This window comes from Pinus tabuliformis, chromosome X (genome assembly GCF_031772625.1).
Source record: "Pinus tabuliformis cultivar Carrire ecotype Pingquan chromosome X, CPIR1, whole genome shotgun sequence".
NCBI classification, from domain to species: Eukaryota; Viridiplantae; Streptophyta; class Pinopsida; order Pinales; family Pinaceae; genus Pinus; species Pinus tabuliformis.
In genome coordinates this window covers 541,274,856-541,297,802 of record NC_142308.1, presented here as the reverse complement: position 1 = coordinate 541,297,802, position 22,947 = coordinate 541,274,856, and the positions used below count along the sequence as shown (strand labels likewise).

At 39.2% G+C, this 22,947-nt stretch overlaps 1 protein-coding gene across 3 annotated transcripts in view; it reads right to left on the bottom strand.

Annotated features, from left to right (window-relative positions):
- The window catches only part of EMB2369 (tRNA synthetase class I (I, L, M and V) family protein), a 279,373-nt gene that overhangs the window by 56,911 nt on the left and 199,515 nt on the right, over positions 1 to 22,947 (bottom strand). For 2 of the 3 annotated variants that reach the window (XM_089446857.1, XM_089446858.1), the window contains exons 14-17: positions 17,100 to 17,177; positions 16,917 to 17,018; positions 16,592 to 16,764; positions 15,775 to 15,952 (exon numbers count right to left, since the gene is read on the bottom strand). In XM_089446857.1, the coding sequence (XP_089302983.1) occupies positions 15,775 to 15,952; positions 16,592 to 16,764; positions 16,917 to 17,018; positions 17,100 to 17,177 (531 nt within the window). Of the gene's footprint in view, positions 1 to 15,774; positions 15,967 to 16,591; positions 16,765 to 16,916; positions 17,019 to 17,099; positions 17,178 to 22,947 lie in introns of all 3 variants that reach the window. The other variant, XR_016264120.1, reaches the window with a different exon arrangement.

The following is a 22,947-nucleotide window of genomic DNA, read 5'->3' as shown; positions in this document are numbered from 1 at the left end:
GAAGGGGGAGTCGATAGATCACTTCCTCGACAAGTTGAAGGAGATACGGGACCAACTGACTTCCATAGGGGCCACGTTGGATCAGGAGTTGATGGTGAGGACCACCCTAAACGCAATCTCCAAGGAGTAGGAGACATTCGTCCAGAGCATTCTGGGCAGATTGAATCTTCCAGATTGGGAAGAATTGTGGGCAGCTCTTCGCCAAGAAGAGATCAGACGGCTGACCAAGACAGGAAATAGCAGCAAAGGAGTCCGGGTCAAGAAGGAAGAGGAAGAGGATGCAGCTCTGGCATCTGCGGGGAAGCAAGAGAAGAGGAAGAAAAAGGTCCTCTCAGGGGTTAAGTGATTCAATTATGGGGAACTGGGGCATTATGTGAACCAGTGTCCGAGGAAGAAGAATAATGGATAGGCGTCTGACTCCAAGGTAGTGCCAGCGAAGGCGGAAGAGGAGGTAGAGGAGGATGACGATTGTGCCATCAGTGCTCATGTACCTCTAGAGAAGAGGTGGGGAGGTATCGAGCTGTAGTCAGGAAGACTACAGACCATGAGGGGCAGGATCCTTGAGGTACCCAAACTCTTGGATTATACCTGGCTACGGGAGCCCCGAAGTGAGAGTGGCAGGATGGCCGATGTTGGTAGAAGCGGATGCGGATGAAGCAGCAAAGAGTGCTAGAGTGCAGTAGTCCCTGGAAACGCAGAGAGGTTACAACAGTGTGAGAGGCACAGAGGAGGTTGCAGCAGTGCAGGTTGGCACAGAGAGATTTGTAGTGGTGTGAGAGGTATAGAGTTGTTGCAGCAGTGCAGATGCAGTAGAGGGAGCGAAGTATAGCAGCAGAGAGAGCTTCGGCATTGGGAGTGTTTCTAGCCTGACAGGGATGTCAATAGTTGGGTGGATCAGTTACTTACTTCTAAATAGTTGAGTTGCAATGCAGTAGAAGTTAGCAATAGAACGATGTCGCATGATGAGAGGGGGTTGCAGTGCAGATGCAGTGTTGGGAGAAAGGACCAGCAGCAGCATGGATGCAGAGGGAGTTGTTGTACGGCTGCAGCAGTGGCAGTGGCAGAACCATGGGCAGCAGTACAGGATGCAGCAGTGCAGAGGATGTTGGGTGGGGAGGCCTAGAATTAGCACAGGTACCGGTGTCGTATAATCAAAGTGATGCTTAGTGTGGAGTATTACTAGAGTACAGTCCTCACTAAGAGGGATTGTTGGTTTGGGGTAGCATCAGATGTTCTCTAGCGATCAAAATTGGTGGAGGCGAAAGCACATGAGATCTCCAAGACCCAGAAATGGTTTGGGCAGATTCTAGCCGGTTAAGGAGATATTAAAATAATTAATATTTTTAGTGGCTTCCTAAGTCTAAACATAGGAAAATAAAAATATTAATGGGTATTAATATAAAACTGGGTTAGAAGGTTCTAAATGACATGGATCAAGCGAAATCTAATCTTAGCCATTGATTAGAGATGTAATCTCCACCATTGAAGACCCAACAGGAAAAGTATAAGAGGAGGCTTGAGGGTCAGCTGGAGAACACACCAGAGTGATCAGTCATTCGATTTTCTAGAGCGGGGTTTGCTAAGAGAAATCGAATCAATGATCAGTTTGCAGCGAGGGGCAGTGAATATGAGGCATAGAGGCAGAGATAGTGTCGGAAGTCCAACACTGAGGCAGAGAGGCAAACACTGAGCCAGAGGGAGCCACGCAGAGTCAGAAGAGACTACACAGAGGCCAGAAGGGTCTACGTCATCTACGCAGAGGTTGCAGGAGTGACACAGAGGGCCATAGAGGTTGCGTAGTGCCTCAGAGGGCTAACGCAGAGGGTTTCGGGTTGACGCAAAGGCTAGGAGGGCTGACACTAAGCTTCAAAATGTGCTGGAGAGGGTTTCGTGGGGCAGACTTTTCGAAAAGAGAGGTATTACTGTCGGATTATTTTCTCTGTCAGGTGAGCTAGTTTGGCACCCAGTTGTACTCAAAAAAACTTCATAATAATATAACCCTCAGAATTGTTGCATCGGTTTTCCCAAGTTGGGTTTTTCTGGGGACGATTGTCCAAAAATAACGGTGTCACTTGTGTGTTTGTCTATTTCTTTCAGCTGTTGATCTGTAGATGGTTGAGACTGTATTGTGTTTATTTCAGTGTTTATATGAGTAAATAACTTGTTAGTAATTAAACAAGTAGGAGAAATAAACCAGAGAATACAGATAAAATTTCTAATGGGTAATACTTAGAAATTTCAACACGAGTATACCAAGACTATGAGCATGATGACCCTCAGAGAAGATAGTAATATTGTGCCTACGAGCTTAACCAAAATACAGTCATCATGTACCTTGTCCAAGATACTGTCTTCACTGGACTATCCGATATTTCCTGCCCTACTGTGCTATCCGAAGTCCTATACCATACCTCTAAAAACTTCAAAGATGTTCGAGATTTTGTCTTACTGTGTTATCTGAAGTCTTGTACCATACCTCTGAAAACTTCAAAGATGTCTGAGATTTTCTGTGTCTTTTGCGGATACCCCAGCTGGGTATATATAGTGGTTATGTCTCCAATTTGAGCCGACTTATCCAGGTGAACCGACATGTCATCCTTTAGTTATTTAATATATTTTTGCAGGCTGACATGATGTCTTTTCATCGCTTTGTTTGCAGGCTTCTTCTTTGAAGGGTGTCGCTTGTCTTGGAGGGTTGCTTGACACTAGGTTAACACATGTTCATTACATAAATGCTCAAGAAGAGCTCTTCAATATAATTTTGACTCTTCCACTTTCCTAGACCTATAGAACGAGCAAGAAACTCATTGATATAATTTATGAAAATATTAATTCTTCATCTTTCACTTTCATCAGTCTTTATATCTTTCTGGGAGATTTCCTAGTCAAATCTTTTTGGTCTTTTGGATGTTGATTGCCTTCATCATGGTTGCATATCTCATGATCTCTTCCTTCCTCACACATTCCATTTCTCGGAGCTTTTAATCAGAGTTTCTTAGTCAACTACCTCATACTTCATATGAGGACATATTATGTTGATTTCATCTAGTGTGACTTATGCCTTCCTGCATTCTTTCAGAGGAGAAGATCCTTTTTCTCTTGATCATGCTTCTCAAGATAGAAGTAATGATCCATTGTTACTTGTGACCATATGACATGACATTATAATATTAAATACAAGCATACATACCTCATTTTACCTTTAGGTCATCTAGGCTTCTTCCAGCAGCTTCCTTGATTGAAGAGATCTTCAATCCCTTGATCTGCTTCATGTCATCACACCATTATCCCATGAATTCCATAAGTTGGAGTTCCTGATGAAACACTTGCTTCCTCTCTAGATTAGTGAACCCTCTGATGAGGATTCCATCAGAGAACCTTGAGGATCTTGCATATCCCCATCTGGCAGATGTTTCTTGATGTATGATGAGCCTTGTCCTAGATGACATCTTTCTTTCCTTTAATGTTCAATGAGATTCCCAAGAGTTATATCCTTCATGTTTGACTGCCATGGATTTTATCCTTTTTGTGTTGAAGTTTCTAAGTTTACTTAGTTTAGAAACCCTTCATGCACTTTTTCTGATTTATTCCTACCTACTTGTTATTTTTCTTTAACAAGTTATTTACAAAGTAAATACTGAAAATAAACACCAGTGCATGCTCAACATATTACAAATCAGCAACTAAAAGAAACAAGAACAAACACACCACATGACACCATTATTTTTGGACCAATGTCCCCGGAAAAACCCAATGTGGGAAAACCAGTGTAGCTATCTGAGGGTTTTCTTATTAAGCAATATTAGAGTACAATCTGGATGCCGAAACTGACCTACCCAACAGCGAATTTCCTTAGCAGCTATCCCTCACAGTTTGAGAGAAATCTCCTGGCTGAAACCTCGGAAAACCCTTCTGGCAGCTCCTCAACACAAAACTGCTCTGCAACCCCAGCGTCTGCCCAAACTGGACTGCGTCATCCCCTCTCTGTCTCACGCTGGCCCTGCGTTAGCCTTTCTAGCCCTGCATCAGCCCCAAGAGGCCCTGTGTCAACTCTGGGAGCCTCTGCGTTAGCTGCGCTGGCCCCTCTGGTGCTCTGCGCAACAATTTCCTGCCTCTGCGTGGCCCTGCGTGAGCCCTTGCTGGTTCTACGTCACCCTCCTTGGCTGCTACTCTGCTCTCCTAGCACAATCTCTGCCTTCTCTGTTTCTTTGTACTCAATGCCCCTCGGCTGCTCACCCGATCACTGATTCTATCTCTCTTAGCAAACCTCGCTCTAGAGAATAGAATGACTGGGTATCTGGTGTCCTCTCCAAGTGAACCTCAAGCCTCCTCTTATACTTTTCCTGTTGACATCTCAACGGCGGAGATTAAGTCCCTAATCAACGACTAAGATTAGATCTGGCTTGATCCATGTCTTTTGGACCATTCTAACACAGATTCATATTAATACACATTAATATTTTATTTTCCCTAAGTTTAGACTTAGGGACTCCATTAAAAATATTAATTATTTTAATATCTCCTGATTTGTTTAGAATCTACCCCAAACCCTTTCTGGGTATTGGAGATCTCATGTGCCCCAACCTCTCCACCAAATTTTGTGGCTACAACACATCCAATGCTACCCCAAATCAACATTTTGTCTTTCATGATTCCCATGGTGATGTCACAAGCTCTTGCTTCTAATGCTTTCATGATGCCATGATGCATCTTATTATCATTGTCATATCTTATAACACAAGATATAGGAGCTTATGATAGGATCGTTTTATGAGGGATACTATCTTACTCATAGGAGAGATTTGATACTCCCTCTTTCCTTGGCCCTTTTCTTTAGATTCCTCCATCTTTCAATGATATGAGCTTCCAAAATCTTTCTATACCATTGAATCTTAACTATACTTATTCTTTTCTTTGCTTGAGGACCAACCTTACCATTCCTCTCTGCACATGGTTGAATTCGTTTATACTTTAATACTATAGACTGCAACTTGTCTTTCTCTATCTAGCATAGAGACCACAAATTGCCGAGTGAGGTAACCTTCTTTGTTCATTGATATTTGTTACCTTGCTCATCAATGATGACTACCTTCTTATCATCTTTCCTAGATCTTCATGAAGTTATTCCTTCATTCTTTGATACCTTTACTATTGTGTAGGTCTAAGTGACCTTCTTTACTTTAATTTTCGAGAGTATATCTAGCATTTCATATATCTCTCTTTATGTCTCCTCTTCTGCTATTTAGGTATGAGAGGACTTTTGAGTGATATCATATGAATCCTATGAATCTCTTGATGGATTCAAACAATGCTTGACCTTCATAGACCTTTTCATAGATATCAATGATTTCTCTTTTCTATGAGGATTATGACAATCCTCCTTATTTTATGCAAGGACTTTCAATTATCTAACCGATTTACAAATCCCCTTGCAATCATTTAACCAAATCTCATTATAAAATTGAAAGATACTTACTGGGTGTGTGAAGAGGAGACCTTCACCTTGATGCTTCTTTTGCTTGATCTGCCCATCATTAGTATCCTTTCATCACGACTTCTTTGGAGACCTTCTAGCACCATCACATTAGTGGTCTTGACATCACCGAAACTGCTTCATGACCTTCCCAATTCATCTTTAAGGTATTTTTTACTTCAATATATTGCTGACATGCTAGTGATACTATGTTCTGATCCAAGCATCACGTTATTGAGATCATATTCATAGACAGAATTTGAGACTCTAACAAGTATACTGATATGGTACTGCACTGAGACAGTGATGTCTATGTGCATAGAGTTGTGTAGAGATGCAATGTATAGAGAGCCCAAACTTGTCACTAAATAACATAACTAAACGGTGGCTGGCACTGTATAGAGAGACTCTCTCATCACCGAAACTACCTTGATGTAAAACTATATTGAGACAGTGATGTAACATGGATTGTGAGAGGTATTCCTTGGATTACTTCTACAATATATTACTTACGCTTTGATGTCCTTGAAGACAAATCCTTGTATGTCTCTTTTGTTGCTCTTCCTTTGACTTCAGCACCTTGGCTCTGATACCATGTTGAAGAAACTAGGGCAATTAGCATTAGGAAGATTCTTCTAGACTTGATAACAATTTGTTAAGTGCTTTTACAATTTATCTTAGCTTGATCTTCTTCTTATTATTAGTGTGTGTTTACTTCATCAAATTGCTACCAAAAATAAAGAGACAAGAACACAAGATGTTGGCATTCTACCAAGGCCAAAACCTCTCCCTCTTAGAGAGGAAAACCCGCACGAAATTCTTCTTATGGACATTCAATAGACGAACACCAAGACCATAACCCTTAACCCACTCCAAGACCAAGTCACCAATCATCTTCTTGTTGTTGAGATCATCATCAACATTGTTGCTTCACTGAATTCATCATTCATGCAGCTTCACTGAGATATTCATCACAATAATGAGACCATAACTGTTGCACCATATCTCCATCTTCTTTTAGATTATTACTGCACTTTTCTCTGAGATCATCATTATGTAGATGAGGCTTCCATACTGAGACATCTATGTGAATGCTTCACCGAGGTATTCATTATTATCCTCCATACTTGTCCGAGATTCTGATGTGTCCGAGATGGCATAGTGAGATCATAATTATGTTGAGACTTGTCCGAGTATACCAAGATTGTGAGCATGATGACCCTCAGAGAAGATAGTAATATTGTGCCTACGAGCTTAACCAAAATACAGTCATCATGTACCTTGTCCGAGATACTGTCTTCACTGGGCTATCCGAGATTTTGTCTTACTGTGCTATCCGAAGTCATGTACCATACTTCCGAAAACTTTAGAGATGTATGAGATTTTCTATCTTACAGTGCTATCCAAAGTCATGTACCATACCTCCAAAAACTTCAGAGATGTCCGAGATTTTCTGTGTCTTTTGCAGATACCCCAGCTAGGTATATATAGTGGTTATGTCTCCAATTTCAGCCGACTTATCCAGGTGAATCGACACGTCATCCTTCAGTTATTTAATATATTTTTGCAGGCCGACATGATGTCTTTTCATCGCTTTCTTTGCAGGCTTCTTCTTTGAAGGATTGTGCTTGTCTTGGAGGGTTGCTTGACACTAGGTTGACTCATGTTCATTACATAAATGCTCAAGAAGAGCTCTTCAATATAATTTTGACTCTTTGACTTTCCTAGACCTATAGAATGAGCAAGAAACTCATTCATATAATTTATTAAAATAATAATTTTTTTTTGACAAGTACAAAGATCAAAATTACATTGACAAATACCGAACCTAGTTACCATTTTCTTCAACATGCGTCACCTCTTTGCTGAATAGATTTGCTCTCAGGAGCTGACTCCAGCCCTCCCGGCTCAAAACGTCAAACATCTAGCAAATTTCGGACCTCTGCATGGAAGGCTCTGCGCTGCTTTGCGTGAGCCCTTCCTAGCTCTATGTCACCCTCTCTAGGCACTACATTGCCTCCCCTGTGTGTCTCTCTGCCTCTCTGCTGAGTATTCTTGGCTCCGGAGAAAATACTCCAGCCAAAACTCTCTCTGCCCCTCTTTGAAAAAGCTCACTTTGAATTTCTCTCTGGCGGCTGCTCTGCTTCAGAAGTTTGATCTTTTGAACTCTCTCGATGTGTTTTCCAAATGACCCTCAAGCCTCTTTAAATAATCTTCTCGTTGACATTCAACGGCCCACATTAGAAGCTAATCAATGGCTAAGATCATTTTTGCAACTCTACTTGATCATTGTCTTCTTCTAGAAGTTACACCCACAGTTAGATTAATACTTGTTGATGTGCGGTAGCATCAAATGTGCTACAGCCACGAAAATTGGTGGAAAGGCTAAGGCACAAGAGATCTCCAATACCTAAAAAGGGTTTGGGCAGATTCTAAACAGTTTGGGTGATATTAAAATAATTAATATTTTTAATGGAGCCCCTAAGTCTAAACTTTGGAAAAATAAAATATTAATGCGTATTAATATAAAACTATGTTAAAATGGTCCAAAACTCATGGATCAAGCCAGATCTAATCTTAGTCGTTGATAAGGGACTTAATCTCGGTCGTTGATTTGTCAACAAGAAAAGTATAAGAGGAGGCTTGAGGGTCACTTAGAGAACACACTGAAGGAGACCAGTCAGTTCAATTTCTGGAGCGGGGTTAGTTGAGAAATTGAAACAGTGGTCTGGTGAGCAGTCAGGAGGCAGCAAGTACGGAGCAGAGAGGTGGGATCAGCCACTGGAGATCAGTGCTGAGGCTAGAAAGGCAAATGCAGGGCTTTTCAAGCAGACGCAAAGGCAACAGAACACTGCACAGTCACTTGTTGGGCCTGCGTGAGTGATGTAGAGAGGCGCAGGGTTGACGCAATCAAGCAAGGGCTGACACAGAGGGTTTAGGAGCCACACAGAGGTCAGTCGGGATGACATTGGGATTGGGAGAAGTGCTGGAGAATTATTTCTCTCTGTGGGTAAGCCAATTTGGCACCTTATTGTACAGAAGAATTGCTGAATAATAAAATCCTCCCTCGCTGTACCAGTTTTCCCACATTGGGTTTTTTTTGGGGACTGTTGTCCAAAATATCTGTGCCAATGTGTTAATGCTTGTGCATATGTTTGTTTCTATATTACATTGTGATATCTGCAGCAGTATTTATTTTAATGTTTGTTAAAGTAATTTCATATATAACTTATTGTGGAATAAGTAGGAAAAATAAATCAGTTGTTGCAATGATAGAATTTTCACATGGTATCAGAGGAAGTAATCAGAGATAAAAAGGGAAAATCAATTATGGGTCGAGACCACGATGCAGAGGCATCCACGTCAGGGGACTCACACAGACTTTCAAAGATTGCACAAGAGAAAGAGATTTTGATTTCTCAATGTTGGCTTCCAGGCTGGAAGAAGAAGTGGAGTGTATGACTAGTGTTACATCATCAGAGGTATGGTATATAGACAATGGAGCTTCGTGGCATATGACGGGAATCAAAGAGTGTTTCTTAGAATATCGAGAAGAGGAGATGAACTTTCAGATCACCATGGGGAACAAGGCAAAGTGTACTACAGTAGGGAAGGGTACCATAGTTTTTCAAATAGAATCAGGAGAACGGTTTCATGCTACAAATGTACTGCATGTACCAGGATTGGGGATGAACTTACTTTCCGTGTCGAAACTACAAGGCAAGGGCTATGACGTCTACTTCATCAAGGAGAAGGTATGTGTCAAACACCCGAGCTGGAAAAAGAAAGTGTAGATCGAGATCAAAAGTAATCGGTTGTATAGATTGCAACTAGAATCACCAATGGCACTAATAGGCAGTCATGGAGACAAGGACTTGAACAAACTATGGCACAGAAGAATGGGTCACTTGCACCATGGAGCTCTGGGAATGCTCAAGAGCACTGTAACAGGAATTCCGGACCTGAGTACGGAACGAGGTGATGTATGCAGGGGATGTGTTCTAGGAAAGTATGCCAAGGCAGCATTTCCTAGGACCACGAGTGTACTAGGCTTGATGCACTCTGATATCTGCGGACCTATGTCCGTCAAAACTCTCAGTGGTGTCGAATATTTCATTACCTTCATTGATGATCACTCAAGGAAAACTTGGATTTATTTTCTGAAAACCAAGGATGAGGTGTTTTGTCGATTCAAGGAGTTCAAGGCTCTAGTGGAGAATCTGACTGGGAAGAAAATAAAAGTTTTGGACTCAAATAATGGTGGAGAATATGTCAATAAGGACTTCACCGATTTTTGCGCTAAGGAGGGCATCAGAAGAGAGTGGACAGCTCCATAAAATCCGGAGCAGAATGGGGTAGCAGAAAGAAAGAACAGGACCATTGTAGAAGCAGCTAGGGCCATGATGTATGATCAGGATATGCCAAAATTCTTGTGGGCAGAAGCATGCAACACAGTGGTCTATGTTCAGAACAGGACACCTCGTCGGGCAGTGAGCAAGATTACTCCAGAGAAAGTCTTCACAAGGAAGACACCTGAAGTTAGTCATTTCAGGATATTTGGGAGTCTAGCATATTGCCGCATACCCAAATTAAAGAGGAAGAAGCTAGATCAGACTGCAGAAAAGGGATCTCTGGTAGGATATAGCAAGAACGCTAAGGAATACAGAATCTATCTTCCAGGGAGCAGGAAGGTAGTAGTACGACAAGATGTAAAGTTCATGGAGGACAGGGCTTTCAAAAGATATCGCGAGATGCCTTCCGAGGAGCAGTCGAAAGAGAAGCCGTTGGTTAAGCCTCTTCAACCAACAGAAGTAAAGAATTCTTCCTCAGGACAGGAAGATTCTTAGGATGAGGAGGAGGAGCAAACAGAAGCACATGCTAGTAGAGGAAGAACTAGCAGGGAACTTCAACAGATTCTGCGAGATGCAAAGGACTTTATTGGTGCGCCAAGAAACAATAAGAGGGAGCAAAAACAGCCAGATAGATATTAGGTATTAGTAGCTCATGATGGAGAGCCTGCTAGTTTCAAGGAGGCAGCTCAACATCAGGTTTGGTTAGGTGCGATGGTAGAGGAATACAACTCCATAATGGCAAATGATGTCTGGAGGTGGTGCCAAGGCCTCAGGACAGATCAGTGGTAGGTTCAAGATGGATCTACAAAATCAAATACACTGCAGACGGCAGTGTTGAGAAATACAAGGCCAGGTTTGTGGCTAAGGGGTATGCTCAAAAGGAAGGGATTGACTATGAGGAGACCTTCACCCCGGTAGCCAGGTATACATCTATTAGGACCGTGATATCTCTTGCAGCCCAAATGGGATGGGAGATCCATCAGATGGATGTCAAAACGGCATTTCTGAATGGGGTAATAGAAGAGGAGGTATACATTGAACAACCAGAGGGCTTTGAAACTCATGAGAAGAAGTCTCATGTATGCAGATTGAAGAAAGCCTTGTATGGGCTGAAATAGGCACCAAGAGCATGGTATGGTCGAATGGATGGCTACTTGCAGAAAATGGGGTTTTTCAAGAGTGACGCGGATCTGAATCTCTACTATCTAGTTGTAGAGAACGAGCCACTAATCTTAGTATTGTATGTGGGTGATCTCTTTCTGACAAGATCATCCAGACTCATTGGGGACTGCAAGAAGAATCTAGCCATAAAATTCAATATGAAGGATTTCGGACGAATGCACTACTTCCTAGGGTTGGAATTTTGGTAGCAGAAGGGATAAATCTTCCTTGGGCAAGGGAGGTATGCTACAAAAATCCTGGAAAGATTCGGGATGGAGGACTGTAGACCTATGGCTACGCTAATGATCACCAACTGGAAGAAGACTGATGCATCAAAAGGGAAGGATGTCGATCCCACCCTATACAGGCAACTCATAAAGTCCCTGATATATTTGGTCAATACCAAGCCAGACATTTTCTACTCTGTCAACACCCTCAGTCAGTTCATGGTGGAACCGAAGAGGGCGCACTGAGCAGCAACCAAACATGTTCTCAAGTATTTACAGGGAACAGTGGATTATGGACTCTTGTACACCAGGAGTAAGGATATCAAATTGAGTGGATTTAATGATGCAGATTGGGCAGGAAGTTCAGTGGATCAGAAAAGTACCTCTGGGTACTATTTCAACATTGGATCAGGAATGACCTCCTGGTGCAGTAGGAAACAAAAGTTCGTGGCTCTGAGCTCATCTAAGGCAGAATATATGGCAACAAGCACAACTTCGTGTGAGTCCATATGGCTTAGAAAATTGCTTATGAACCTATTCAGAAGGAATATGGACGCGAACAGGATCATGTGTGATAATCAGAGTTGCATCAAGCTCTCTGAGAATCCAGTGTTTCATGATAGATCAAAGCATATTGATATCCAGTGTCACTTTGTCAGGGATTGTGTCCAATGAGGAGTTGTACAATTGAGCTACACTCCTACAGGAGAACAGGTGGCGGACATCCTCACCAAGGCCCTTGGAAGGACAAAATTTGACTACTTCAGGGAAAAGATGGGGATGGTAAAGAACCCGTTTCAGTAGCAGAAATGGGAGTGATAACTGCAAGGATGCAGAGGGAGTTGCAGTGCGGATGCAGTGTTGGAAGAAAGGACCAACAGCAGCGTGGATGCAGATGGAGTTGTTGCACAGATGTAGCAATGGCAGTAGCAAAGCCATAGGTAGCAATACATGATGCAGCAGTGCAGAGGATGTTGGGCAGGGAGGCTTAGCATCAGCACAGGGACTGATGCCAAATGATCAAGGTGATACTCAGTGAGGAGTATTACTAGAGCATAGCCCTTGCTAAGAGGAAGTGTTGATTTTGGGTAGCATTGGATGTGCTCTAGCCACGAAAATTGGTGGAGAGGCTAAGGCACATGAGGTCTCCAATACCCAGAAAGGGTTTGGGCAGATTCTAAACAGTTTGGGAGATATTAAAATAATTAATATTTTTAATGGAGTCCCTAAGTCTAAACTTAGGAAAAATAAAATATTAATGTGTATTAATATAAAACTATGTTAGAATCGTCCAAAAGTCATGGATCAAGCCAGATCTAATCTTAGCCATTGATAAGGGACTTAATCTCGGTCGTTGATTTGTCAACGAGAAAAGTATAAGAGGAATCTTAAGGGTCACTTGGAGAACACACTGAGGGAGACCAATCAGTTCAATTTCTGAAGAGGGGTTAGCTGAGAAGTTGAATAGTGGTCTAGTGAGGAGTCAGGATGCAGCAAGTACAGAGCAAAGAGGCGGGATCAGCCACTAGAGATCAGTGCTGAGGCAGGAGAGGCAGGCGTAGAGGTAGCAGAAGACTATGCAGTCACTTGCTGGGCTTGCGTGAGTGACGCAGAGAGGCCCAGGGCTAACGCAGAGGATTTGAGAGCCACGCAGAGGTCAGCCGGGTTGACGCTGGGATTGGGAGAAGTGCTGGAGAATTATTTCTCTCTGTGGGTAAGCCAGTTTGGCACCCTGTTGTACAGAAGAATTGTTGAATAATAAAATCCTCCCTTGCTGCACTGGTTTTCCCACATTGGGTTTTTTCCGAGGACTGTTGTCCAAAATATCTGTGTTAATGTGTTAATGCTTGTGCATATGTTTGTTTATGTATTACGGTTTGATATCTGCAACAGTATTTATTTTAATGTTTATTAAAGTAATTTCATAAATAACTTATTGTGGAATAAGTAGGAAAAATAAATCAATCGATGCATTGATAGAATTTTCACAATACCCATTAATTATTTTAATTTCCCAGGTTTAGACTTAGGGACCCATTAAAAATAATTAATTATTTTAATAAAACTGTCTCTGGGTGGAATTTCCCAAAACACTTTCTAGGTTCTTTGGAATACATGTGCCCAAGCCTCCCTGCAAAATTTGAGACTTAGAGCACATTTGATGCTACCAGAAATCAACAGTAGCACAATGGAGGTGGCTTAGCCAATGGTGGCTTGACCTCAACTAGATGCATGCATGGCATGCTTCCTTCAAGCATTGGAGATATTTAGATAGCTTGGGACATTCATTACATTGCTCATATGTAGAGAGGTTACTTTCTTAAAAGGATGCCCTACACTGAATGAGGAGAGTTTGGCATCCAAAAGATATCATTAAGTGCTAGATAGCATTGGGTGGCTTGGATTCTTGTTGTAGTCTTGAGGTTGATGCTTGGATGCAATAATCTACATGCAAATGTACTACACCAAATGGAACACATAGTTTAGGAGGAATGTTGCAATCCTTGGAGGCTTGTAGGAGGAGTGTTGCAATCCTTGGAGGCTTATAGGAGTGTCACAATCCTTGGAGGCTTATAAGAGAATTACAATCCTTAGAAGGATTATAGGAGTGTTGAACACATCTTATGGAGCACCCTTGCACTAGAGCTTTGCTTGTGTATGGCATCACCTTAAAGCTTAACATTTGTTTCTTTGGAGTGTAGTGCTTAACATGTGTGAGCCTACTTGTGTTTGTAGTAGATTGCTTGTAATATGTATTGTTGGTCTCTGTTACCTCTCATATATATAGAGAGGAGAGAGTCCTTTCATTATCATCATTGTACTATTTTCTTTGTACTTGTCTTCTTGGAGTAAGGCACTAGGGTTCATGGAAAAACCATAGGAAAAGTAATAAAGTCTAGAAAGGACATCTTTGTTGGAGCTTTCTCTTGTGAGATGCTTGGGTTTGTTCTTGCAAGCTAGACATTGGAGATGATGATCTCATTACCACCTTATTATCACTTCATCATCTTGTCATAGAGATGTGAAAAGAAGAATTGCACTTCTCTCTCTCTCTCTCTTTGTTCTTCCTTTTTGTACTTTCTCTCTCTCATGTCTTGGAGGTACTAGGGTTTCTTGCACCCTGTGAGCATCTTGAACACTTGGCTAGGGTTTTATCCCTTGGAAACACTAGAGTTGTGGTTTTGTGATTAAACCATAGTGTACTTGTTGAGGAGTGGAGAGAGAAGACATCTTGCCTACGAGGACTTGCTTGTGTGTTTCTTACTTGTTGGAGCTCTTGATAGTGTGATTCTTAAGTGTTGGAGCTCCTTGGTGTTTGTTAGATTTTTCTTGGTTTTCCCTACCAATGGTTTTGGAGAGCTAGAAGATTGCATGGTCCTTTGGATGAGGTTCCAGTGTGTACATGAACTCTCTCTCTCTCTCTCTCTCTCTCTCTCTATCTATATATATATATATATATGAAGTTGTCCTCTCTTTTAAATTGTCTTATTGCATATTTGATTTTCAGCTATCCTTATCTTCATGTTTTGGTCATTTCTAGCACTAGTATGTCTTGCTGATTTGACATAAGTTAAGAGTAAATTCTTAAATGATAACAGCACTCTTGAAGAAGATAGAGCAGCTTTACTGCTGTAATTCATATTCTTAGAAATAAATATTTTATGGATGATAAGATTGCCCTAAAGAGCTTAAGCTTGTTGACATACATTTGGTATCATTTCCCTTGAATTGCCTTGTTGCTTGGGGTAGCTAAAAGGCAAAATATTGTCCTTGCTGTTGTTTTATCATAATTCACGATAACCCTAAGGCTGAACATTCATAGGGTTAAGATCCAATAAACTTCTAGGAAAGAGGGAAATTTTTGAAGTTGCATTAAAGCTCAAGTCTAGGAGACAACACCTTTTAATTTTGTGAAAAGGGAGATGTTACCCTTTTCTGTTAAATTAATTGCTAAAATGAGCATTAGAGAATTTTTGAGGTCTAAAATGTGCCACTAAGAAAATTAATAAAATTAGAGATGAATTTTCAAACGGAAAGAAAAAATTACCTTTTTTAATTGTATTTTTGACATATTTCCTTCTGACTTTTCTCAAATTTCAAGTGTAGACATTCATTTTGTATGGAATCAAATTCTACTTCCAATGATTACTCACACTACATACTTTTCATACACCACAGTGAGATAAAACTGGAAATACCAAAAAAAACACCCCCAAAACTATTTATCTTTATGGTTAGAATCATCATCTTAAATCCTATTGGTTCTTTTAAAATTGATGTTGATAGCAAATTGTTTTGTTTTGAGGCCCATCTTTTACCGCAGAATCTATAATGACTGACCATCACTTCCAAACAATTAGTTACAATAGGTCTAGAAAAATCATCGTCTTTATAAAGGCCAAAGTTATGGATTTTTCACTTCTATAACTAAAGAAATCATACCACAAATAAATATATGAAAAATGTAGCTATATTAAAGGCAATTAGTATAGTCACCATGGAATCAATATAAAATTCGAAATGTCTGGAATGTCTCGAATAACTAATCAAGGAGACTAACCTTTCGGATACATTGGTGGAGATTCCGCAGTTGCTCATGGCTTGGTTCAACATCTGTTGTAATTGTGGTTTCTCTATAAGACCCATTTGATAAGGGATAACCAACTATCAATCTCCAAGTCCTGCCTAAGAAGCGATGCACTCCTTCAACACCATTAGTACTCCATACTTTTGTGTCCCTGGAAATTTGAAACTAAGCAAATGAACAATCTTTTAATGTTTTACTAGAATGCCATTTCTAGCCTCTACATGAGGTTCCAAGAGATGAAAACACCATATAATCATTTGTAGAATAGATGAAAATAAGATAAGATCATTTTATTTATGTCCATAACTGACCACAGAATATGTCAATGGGGCAAGAGAGAACAATCAGTGGCCACAGGCCTGTGAGAGTGTCTAGAATGGGAAAATTTTAAGGATGGAAATTTATATTAAAGATTAGAAACCTTGGCAAACCTTATTAATCCATAATATGCGAAATATAAAATTCTTGGTGATATTTTAGTAAAAATATTCAAACTTCTAATGATTTTATAGTCTCTATAAAATTTTGGCGATTTTTAAGGTAAAATATTTTTTTCTTATAAAATTTGGCCGAATCATTTTTAGGAAAAAATGGGAATTGGCAAATCTTTTTTGGAAAAAGGATGGAAAATTAGCCCATCTGCAAATATTAGCCCCTAAAATTTTCCCTGACTCTAGAACATACCTAGAAGCTAAAATGTTATCCAAGCAAAAGAGATACCAATGATACTAAAAGAAGGAAGGGAGTCAAAGAGCATGAGCTACGCAAAGCAAACAAAACCTCAAATTACCTTAGCGGTCCCATAAACATTTCATATAATCGAAGGGAATCAGCTCCATAATCATTGACAATATCATCCGGATTTATCACATTTCCTCGACTCTTGCTCATTTTGTGTGCTCTTGCATTGATACGTATACTTGGGTCATTTTTCAACACATACGCTTCCCCAGATTTCAAGACCTGAGAACAATTAAAAAGGAAAACCATGAAATATAACAACACGATCTCCAAATGTCCTTCTAGATCACATTTAGAACTGAAAGTAGTTGGTAGAAAAAAACATAAATTAGAAAAGTCATTTTCCACTAGATAAAATCATTAATGACACTTACATTACTCGCTGGTACTTTCTCTTGTCGGTACTCATCTACATAGTCAACCAAGTCAGCAGATACCAAATCGCCTTTCTTGTTTGTAAATGCTGTGTATTCAACCTGCCACTTGTAATCATTAAAATTATACTTTTATAGTAAATTAATGTCAAAATACGTGATTCAAGATGTTTCAGCACATACCTCTCCAAGAATCATCCCTTGATTAATGAGACATTTAAATGGCTCTCTAGTAGAAACTATACCTATGTCATAGAGAACCTGAAAAGGGGACATGAAGGAAGATCAATATGGAATGCATCAATACGAAATTTAATATCATAGATTTGTAAGGCATCGAAGACATCAGATAAATGGTATCTCAGTCATAATCATTAATCTAGAGACTGTAAACTTCACAACAGTGAATCAAGTTAAATATCCTCTCCCTCTCTCTATGTATATATGTATTATATATACTATATAGAGACACAGAGAGATAGAGAGAGGGGCTGTGAAGGCTTTGCAGCCATTTATAGTGAACTGCTTTGTTGAAAAAATTTAAAGTGTAGTTTGACAAGCTAATGAAAACAATAAAAAGAAAAGCAAATCAATCACAGTGCAAAATTTCTGATATCCTTTTAGAGAATATGAAACGCTCACAAGTATAGCAAGGAAATCCATTAGAATATGACTAGTCTTGTGTTTAGAGCAACAAGACCATGGCACTAGGGAAACTTTTGCATATGGGTGATATTGAGAGATGATCAGACAGGAGGAATAGCTAACCAAATACTTTATGCAAATATTATTTTCTCTGCCTACGACAATGTTATTGAAGAATCTACTATTTAGTATTATTTGTGTCCCCAATTAATTCATTGGGCATCAACCTCAAGCCAATGAAGGAAATTGGATAAAATAGAAATGTGGACAAGCAGGCCTAGTCATTAGTTTTGGCTCATCAATTGATTATATTCCGTTGCTCAAGTGCTAACATGTCTTGAAATGTTCTACTCACAATTTTTAGAGCCATGAGACTAAAATTTCTATCTCGGGAATAATCATAGTACAAAGAAAAGCTTCCACTACAAAAGCTTTATGGAAACTCTTGGGAACCTCTACAAAAAAAAAATTATGTTCACGTAAATAGATATTCACATAAATATATTTACATCATCAGAGTGGAAAACAAAGGCAGAAGAGCATATACCATGGCTCTTATGTGCTGCTCCTCCACAGTGCTAAAGCAGAAATAAAGTACAAATATGCATCAAAACCTAACAACTTGGCATATTTAATAAATAAAAAACCTTAAGCGAATGGTAGCATGTGTGCCTCATCCCTCCACATATGAAAAAAAGTTAACAGAGAACAGACCTCATTTTAAAAAACAGGCTTACAATGAATTTTCTGAAGAACAAACAAAGCAAAGATCCTCATACAATGCAAAATGCAACTTAAAGAAGGGTGAACTAAAGACCTAGAGTCAACCAATGAAACTGCAAGCAAATGCAGCTAAGTCACATGACACAAGGACATGGGGCATGGAAGACACAAGAATATGAGTATTTGACACTAAGTTGCATGAAACGGGGAAACGGGTACGAGTTTCCGAAACGGGCATGGGTATGAAACGTGACCCCCCAAATTTTGGAAATGGGGAAACGCAATATATATATATATATATATATATATATTAGGACATTTAAGAAATGTGTGCAATCATAAAGCATACATGATACATTCTAATTTATTACATTATGATTAAATTGTCAATTGTCAATGCATAAACTATAAGTCTCTAAATTTAAATCACATTTACTCATGAATGATCACATAATGAAAATAGTAACATCCAAAACCAACGACCAGAAATTTCTAATTTCTTGTCTCGTGCTTTATTGGGAGTCTCCTCCTACATAGTCAAATGACCTTAGTGCTCTTGATTAATTACAAGTTCCATACCCTAGTACCCTATGTGCTCTTGATTATTGGGAATCTCCCTTGCATAGAGGGCTTGGTTCTCTTGATTAAATACAAATTCCATACCCTAGTACATGACAAAATCCAATGGCAACATTGCAATCCCCCCAATCCTGAAATCCTGAAAAACAAATAAGTCTGCTGGATTTTGAGTGAGATCTAAAATTCTACTTTCTCTATATGAAATCCAATGAGGGAGAAACCACTCTCAAATATCCTGAGTCATTTCATGGTAATGTTAAAAATTTAAGTAAAAGGATGAAAATGAAAGATAAAGGACAATGACACTAGGGCCATAGGCCTAAACATTAGGCTGCCCCACTCAAAAAAATCCTCTTTTTTATAACTTGAGAGGCATTTACAAGCATCCAGAAGATATTTTAGTCGCCCAATAAAAAATTAGAAGCGAAAAAATTAAAATAAAATAAAATAAAACGTCAAGTGTTAATTGGAAACTTCGTTGTACGGCCTAGAAACTCATTTCCGGCCATACTGGCCATGTTTCCCTAGCGTGACACGGGCCAGTTCAGCCAGAAACAAGTTTCCAAGCCGTACGGTACGAGTTTTCGTTTCATTTCCGGCCGGAAACGGACCCCTAGGCAACGTTTCTTGCAACTTAGATTTGACATAGGATGCTCATGTCATAAAATAGAAGTTTAGAACATAGAAGTTGGAAGCATAAAATACAATTTTTTTATTAAGCCATTTGATGTCATCAAAATCAACATGTATCACAAAGATAATGAGCCACTAATGCTATAGGTGGGAATGCCAATGGAAAATACATAAGTGTAAATATTAGAATTGTAGATGGAAGAATCTCATAACTCATCACTATCAATAGTCCTTTTCTACGTCAGAATCATCAAAATCACCACCATTACCGTTGTTCTCTTCTCCATCCTCCTCCTCTATATACAATCAAACATCTATATCTATTGGTGTGGGAGATGACCCTGTTAAATATTGTAGCTCAAGGAGGTCTTCTAGCCTTGAGAGGTGTCATTGAGGCTAGGAACACAGAGCAATTAATTATCTCCAAGCCCATGTAATTTTTCCTAAATTTCACCTAGGGAAAATGTCTTAATTATGTCAATAATTAATTGATATTAGTTGACATAAGATCGATTTACCTATAGAAGCTTGTATAAAGTTTCTAAGTTAATCTTAGTCATCGATTTAATCAAGTTAACTTCTAATTGTGGCCATTCATTTGTGAATGAGAGATTATAAAGGGAGATCGATGGGCAGCGTTGGAGACAGATTAGATCACAGAGATCATTCGAGTTGGATGAGTTTTCAGTAAGACACCAGCAAGGCTTCAGCAACAGTGGTTGGGAAGACATTTTCCGGAGTTATTCTTCATCTGAAAGACTTCCAACTCCTAATATTGAGATGGAGGTTTTGCTATCAGTTTATTTTCTGCAAAGAGGGTCGAGTTAATTTTTTGGAGCAAGTGTGAGTTTTCCAGAGGAGTGCGAGTTCTCCAAGAGGTAGTGCAAATTTGCCAAAAGACAGACCGAGTTTCCAAAAAGGCAGATCGAGCTCCAGAAGGCCGCATGTGTAAGCAATGCGAGTTTGCCAGAGGACCAGTGTGAATTGCTAGAGTGCCAATGTGAGTTGTTGGAGGTAGTGCGCATTGCGGGAAAGGGGTCGAAGGGTTATTTCCCTAGTCGATTTGATTAGCAGAGGTGGAGATCAATTATTTTATTGGAGCTTTTCTAGTGAGAGGCAAGTAACTGTTATATTTTCTCAATAGCAATTTTTGTTGAAGATAAAAATAAAACCCTCAGACTGAAAATTGGTTTTCCCCACATTCGGGTTTTTCCAGGGACATTTGTCCAAAGATGTGTTGTTTGTGTCAATGACTTCCCATGTATTCCACTGCAAATTTTAATTTGGTGAATGATGTTGTTCATGTTTTTATTTATTACTTTCAGCTAAAGATTGAAATGTGTTGTGTATAAGTAATAGAAATAATAAACTGGGTTAATACAACCTTATGGGTAGCCATAAATTTCACATGGTATCAGAGCAACTACAGTGCTAGGGTTTTATTTGATCTAAGTGTGAGGGTTTCAAAGGAGAAATAAAAGATTTTCACAAAGATCATTTCTCTTCAAATTTATTGGTGTGTATTGTTCGAGGATTTCAGAAATGGCTTCAGTTGGTTTGAGAGATCAAGATAGACTTGGTACATCAAACTTTGGTATCTGGAAATCCAAAATATCATTATTGTTGGAGCAGCATGGACTAAAGGAATTGTTGATTTTCTAGGGAAAAACTAGAAATTATTTTCTTCAATAGATAACTACTCCAATGATTAGTTAGCATTAATTACATATACATTAACCATTATCATTAAGCAGTTATACAAAAGAAAATTCAACCATTAAGACATCTTCTTCATAAGATCTAGACTTTTTTCAAGAGGATCAAAACATTTTGCCTTGGGATCAGCACTTTGCAATTTGAGATGGATCTATCAATGGGATCTACTCCCATTTTTTCTATAAAAATAGCCTTGAGCTCCTCATTTGTATTCAATTCTAAATCAAGCTATTTGTGCTAGCAAAGCTCTGCAGAAATTTTGTACTGGAATGTTGTTTATCTAATAAAGCAAGACTTTAGGGGCATATTCTTTGTGGCTTTATTCATCTTCTTTTATGGTATTATCGTTCAAGTTTAATTGTGCTTAATGTTCTACATATCTCTAATATGTTAGCTTCATATGCCTTTTATGGATTAATCTATGCAATTTATCTTGTATTAATTTCTAGATTGGAGGACGACTCTAGATCTAGGAGCACTAATAGGCTTTTGGTTGAACCTCTAGCCTCCTTCATTGTGTAATCCAATCCCTTGTGGATCTAACAATAACTTTTGAAGTGTGTAGAAAATCTTTCTTTTGTTGAAGCAGATCTTGAGTGTGCGGTAAGTTTTTGGTTAAACGAAACCACTCTCAAGAGCATAAAGGTGGAAGAACCCATATCGAATCTCCTCAAGGGCTTATCAAAATATTTTGAAGAGGGAATTTCCATGCCATAGCTCGCAAATATTATCAATAAATTCTATTTTCTTTATGTATGTGCTTTTATTGATTCGATCTGGCTATTTAGAGCTTATTTCAAAGGGTTAATCCCTTATAGCTTGCACAAGAGCGGAGGTGTCCTCATACTCTTGTTGTTTGCACTTGTATTTTTAAGTGTACATTCTCATTTATTTTTTGATTTATTTTCTCTTGCATCAGATCTAATTGTCCTCTTGATGCTTACAGTTTTTCATGGAAGCTTCAGGATTAGGGTTTTCTCTGAAGACGTTTTCTAGGGATCCATAGGTGGAGGCTTGAAAATCAAGAGATCTACATATTTGAGACCTCTCCTACCCGGATATGTGTATAAAACCCTCTATTTCTTTATCTTGTGCGCAGATATTCCTCCTAAATACTTTGAAATTAAGTCATCCAAGTTAGATCTATTGGAGGAAAAGCGAAGTTCCCTCACTGAAGAACTCCTTCATTGTAATAATAAGGATTGTAATTTTTCTCATTTGCATCTTGTATTTTGAGGAGTATTTGCTCCTTGATCCCTTTATTATAAACCCTCCTCAAGATCTAAGTCCCTCACTTCTCTATAAGAGGGCATTTCTAATAATAATAAAAGATTTTGTTTCGCTTGAGGGAGCTTGGGGATTTCCCCTTGGCATCCCGATCTCCTCATTTGGAAGGAGGATCTTTAGGTGATTGGTGACTAACTTGTTTCATTTGTTTTGCTAGTTTAGTTGCTCATTTCATCATCTAATTGCTCATTTACATGCTAGATCTAATCTCTAATTTGCATTTTTCATTGGGTTATTTAGCACATTGAAGTCACTCATTTCCATAGTTGATTTACTAGCTTAGATCTGATTTATTCACTACTGATATAACTCATCTTATTGCTGGTATATCACTTATTTCATTGTTCATTTCATAATCTAACTTGTTTTCATTCCACATCTTACAATTTTATGCAAGTGTGACATTTTATTGAGCTATAATTGGCAATATTAATTCATAAAGAATCTT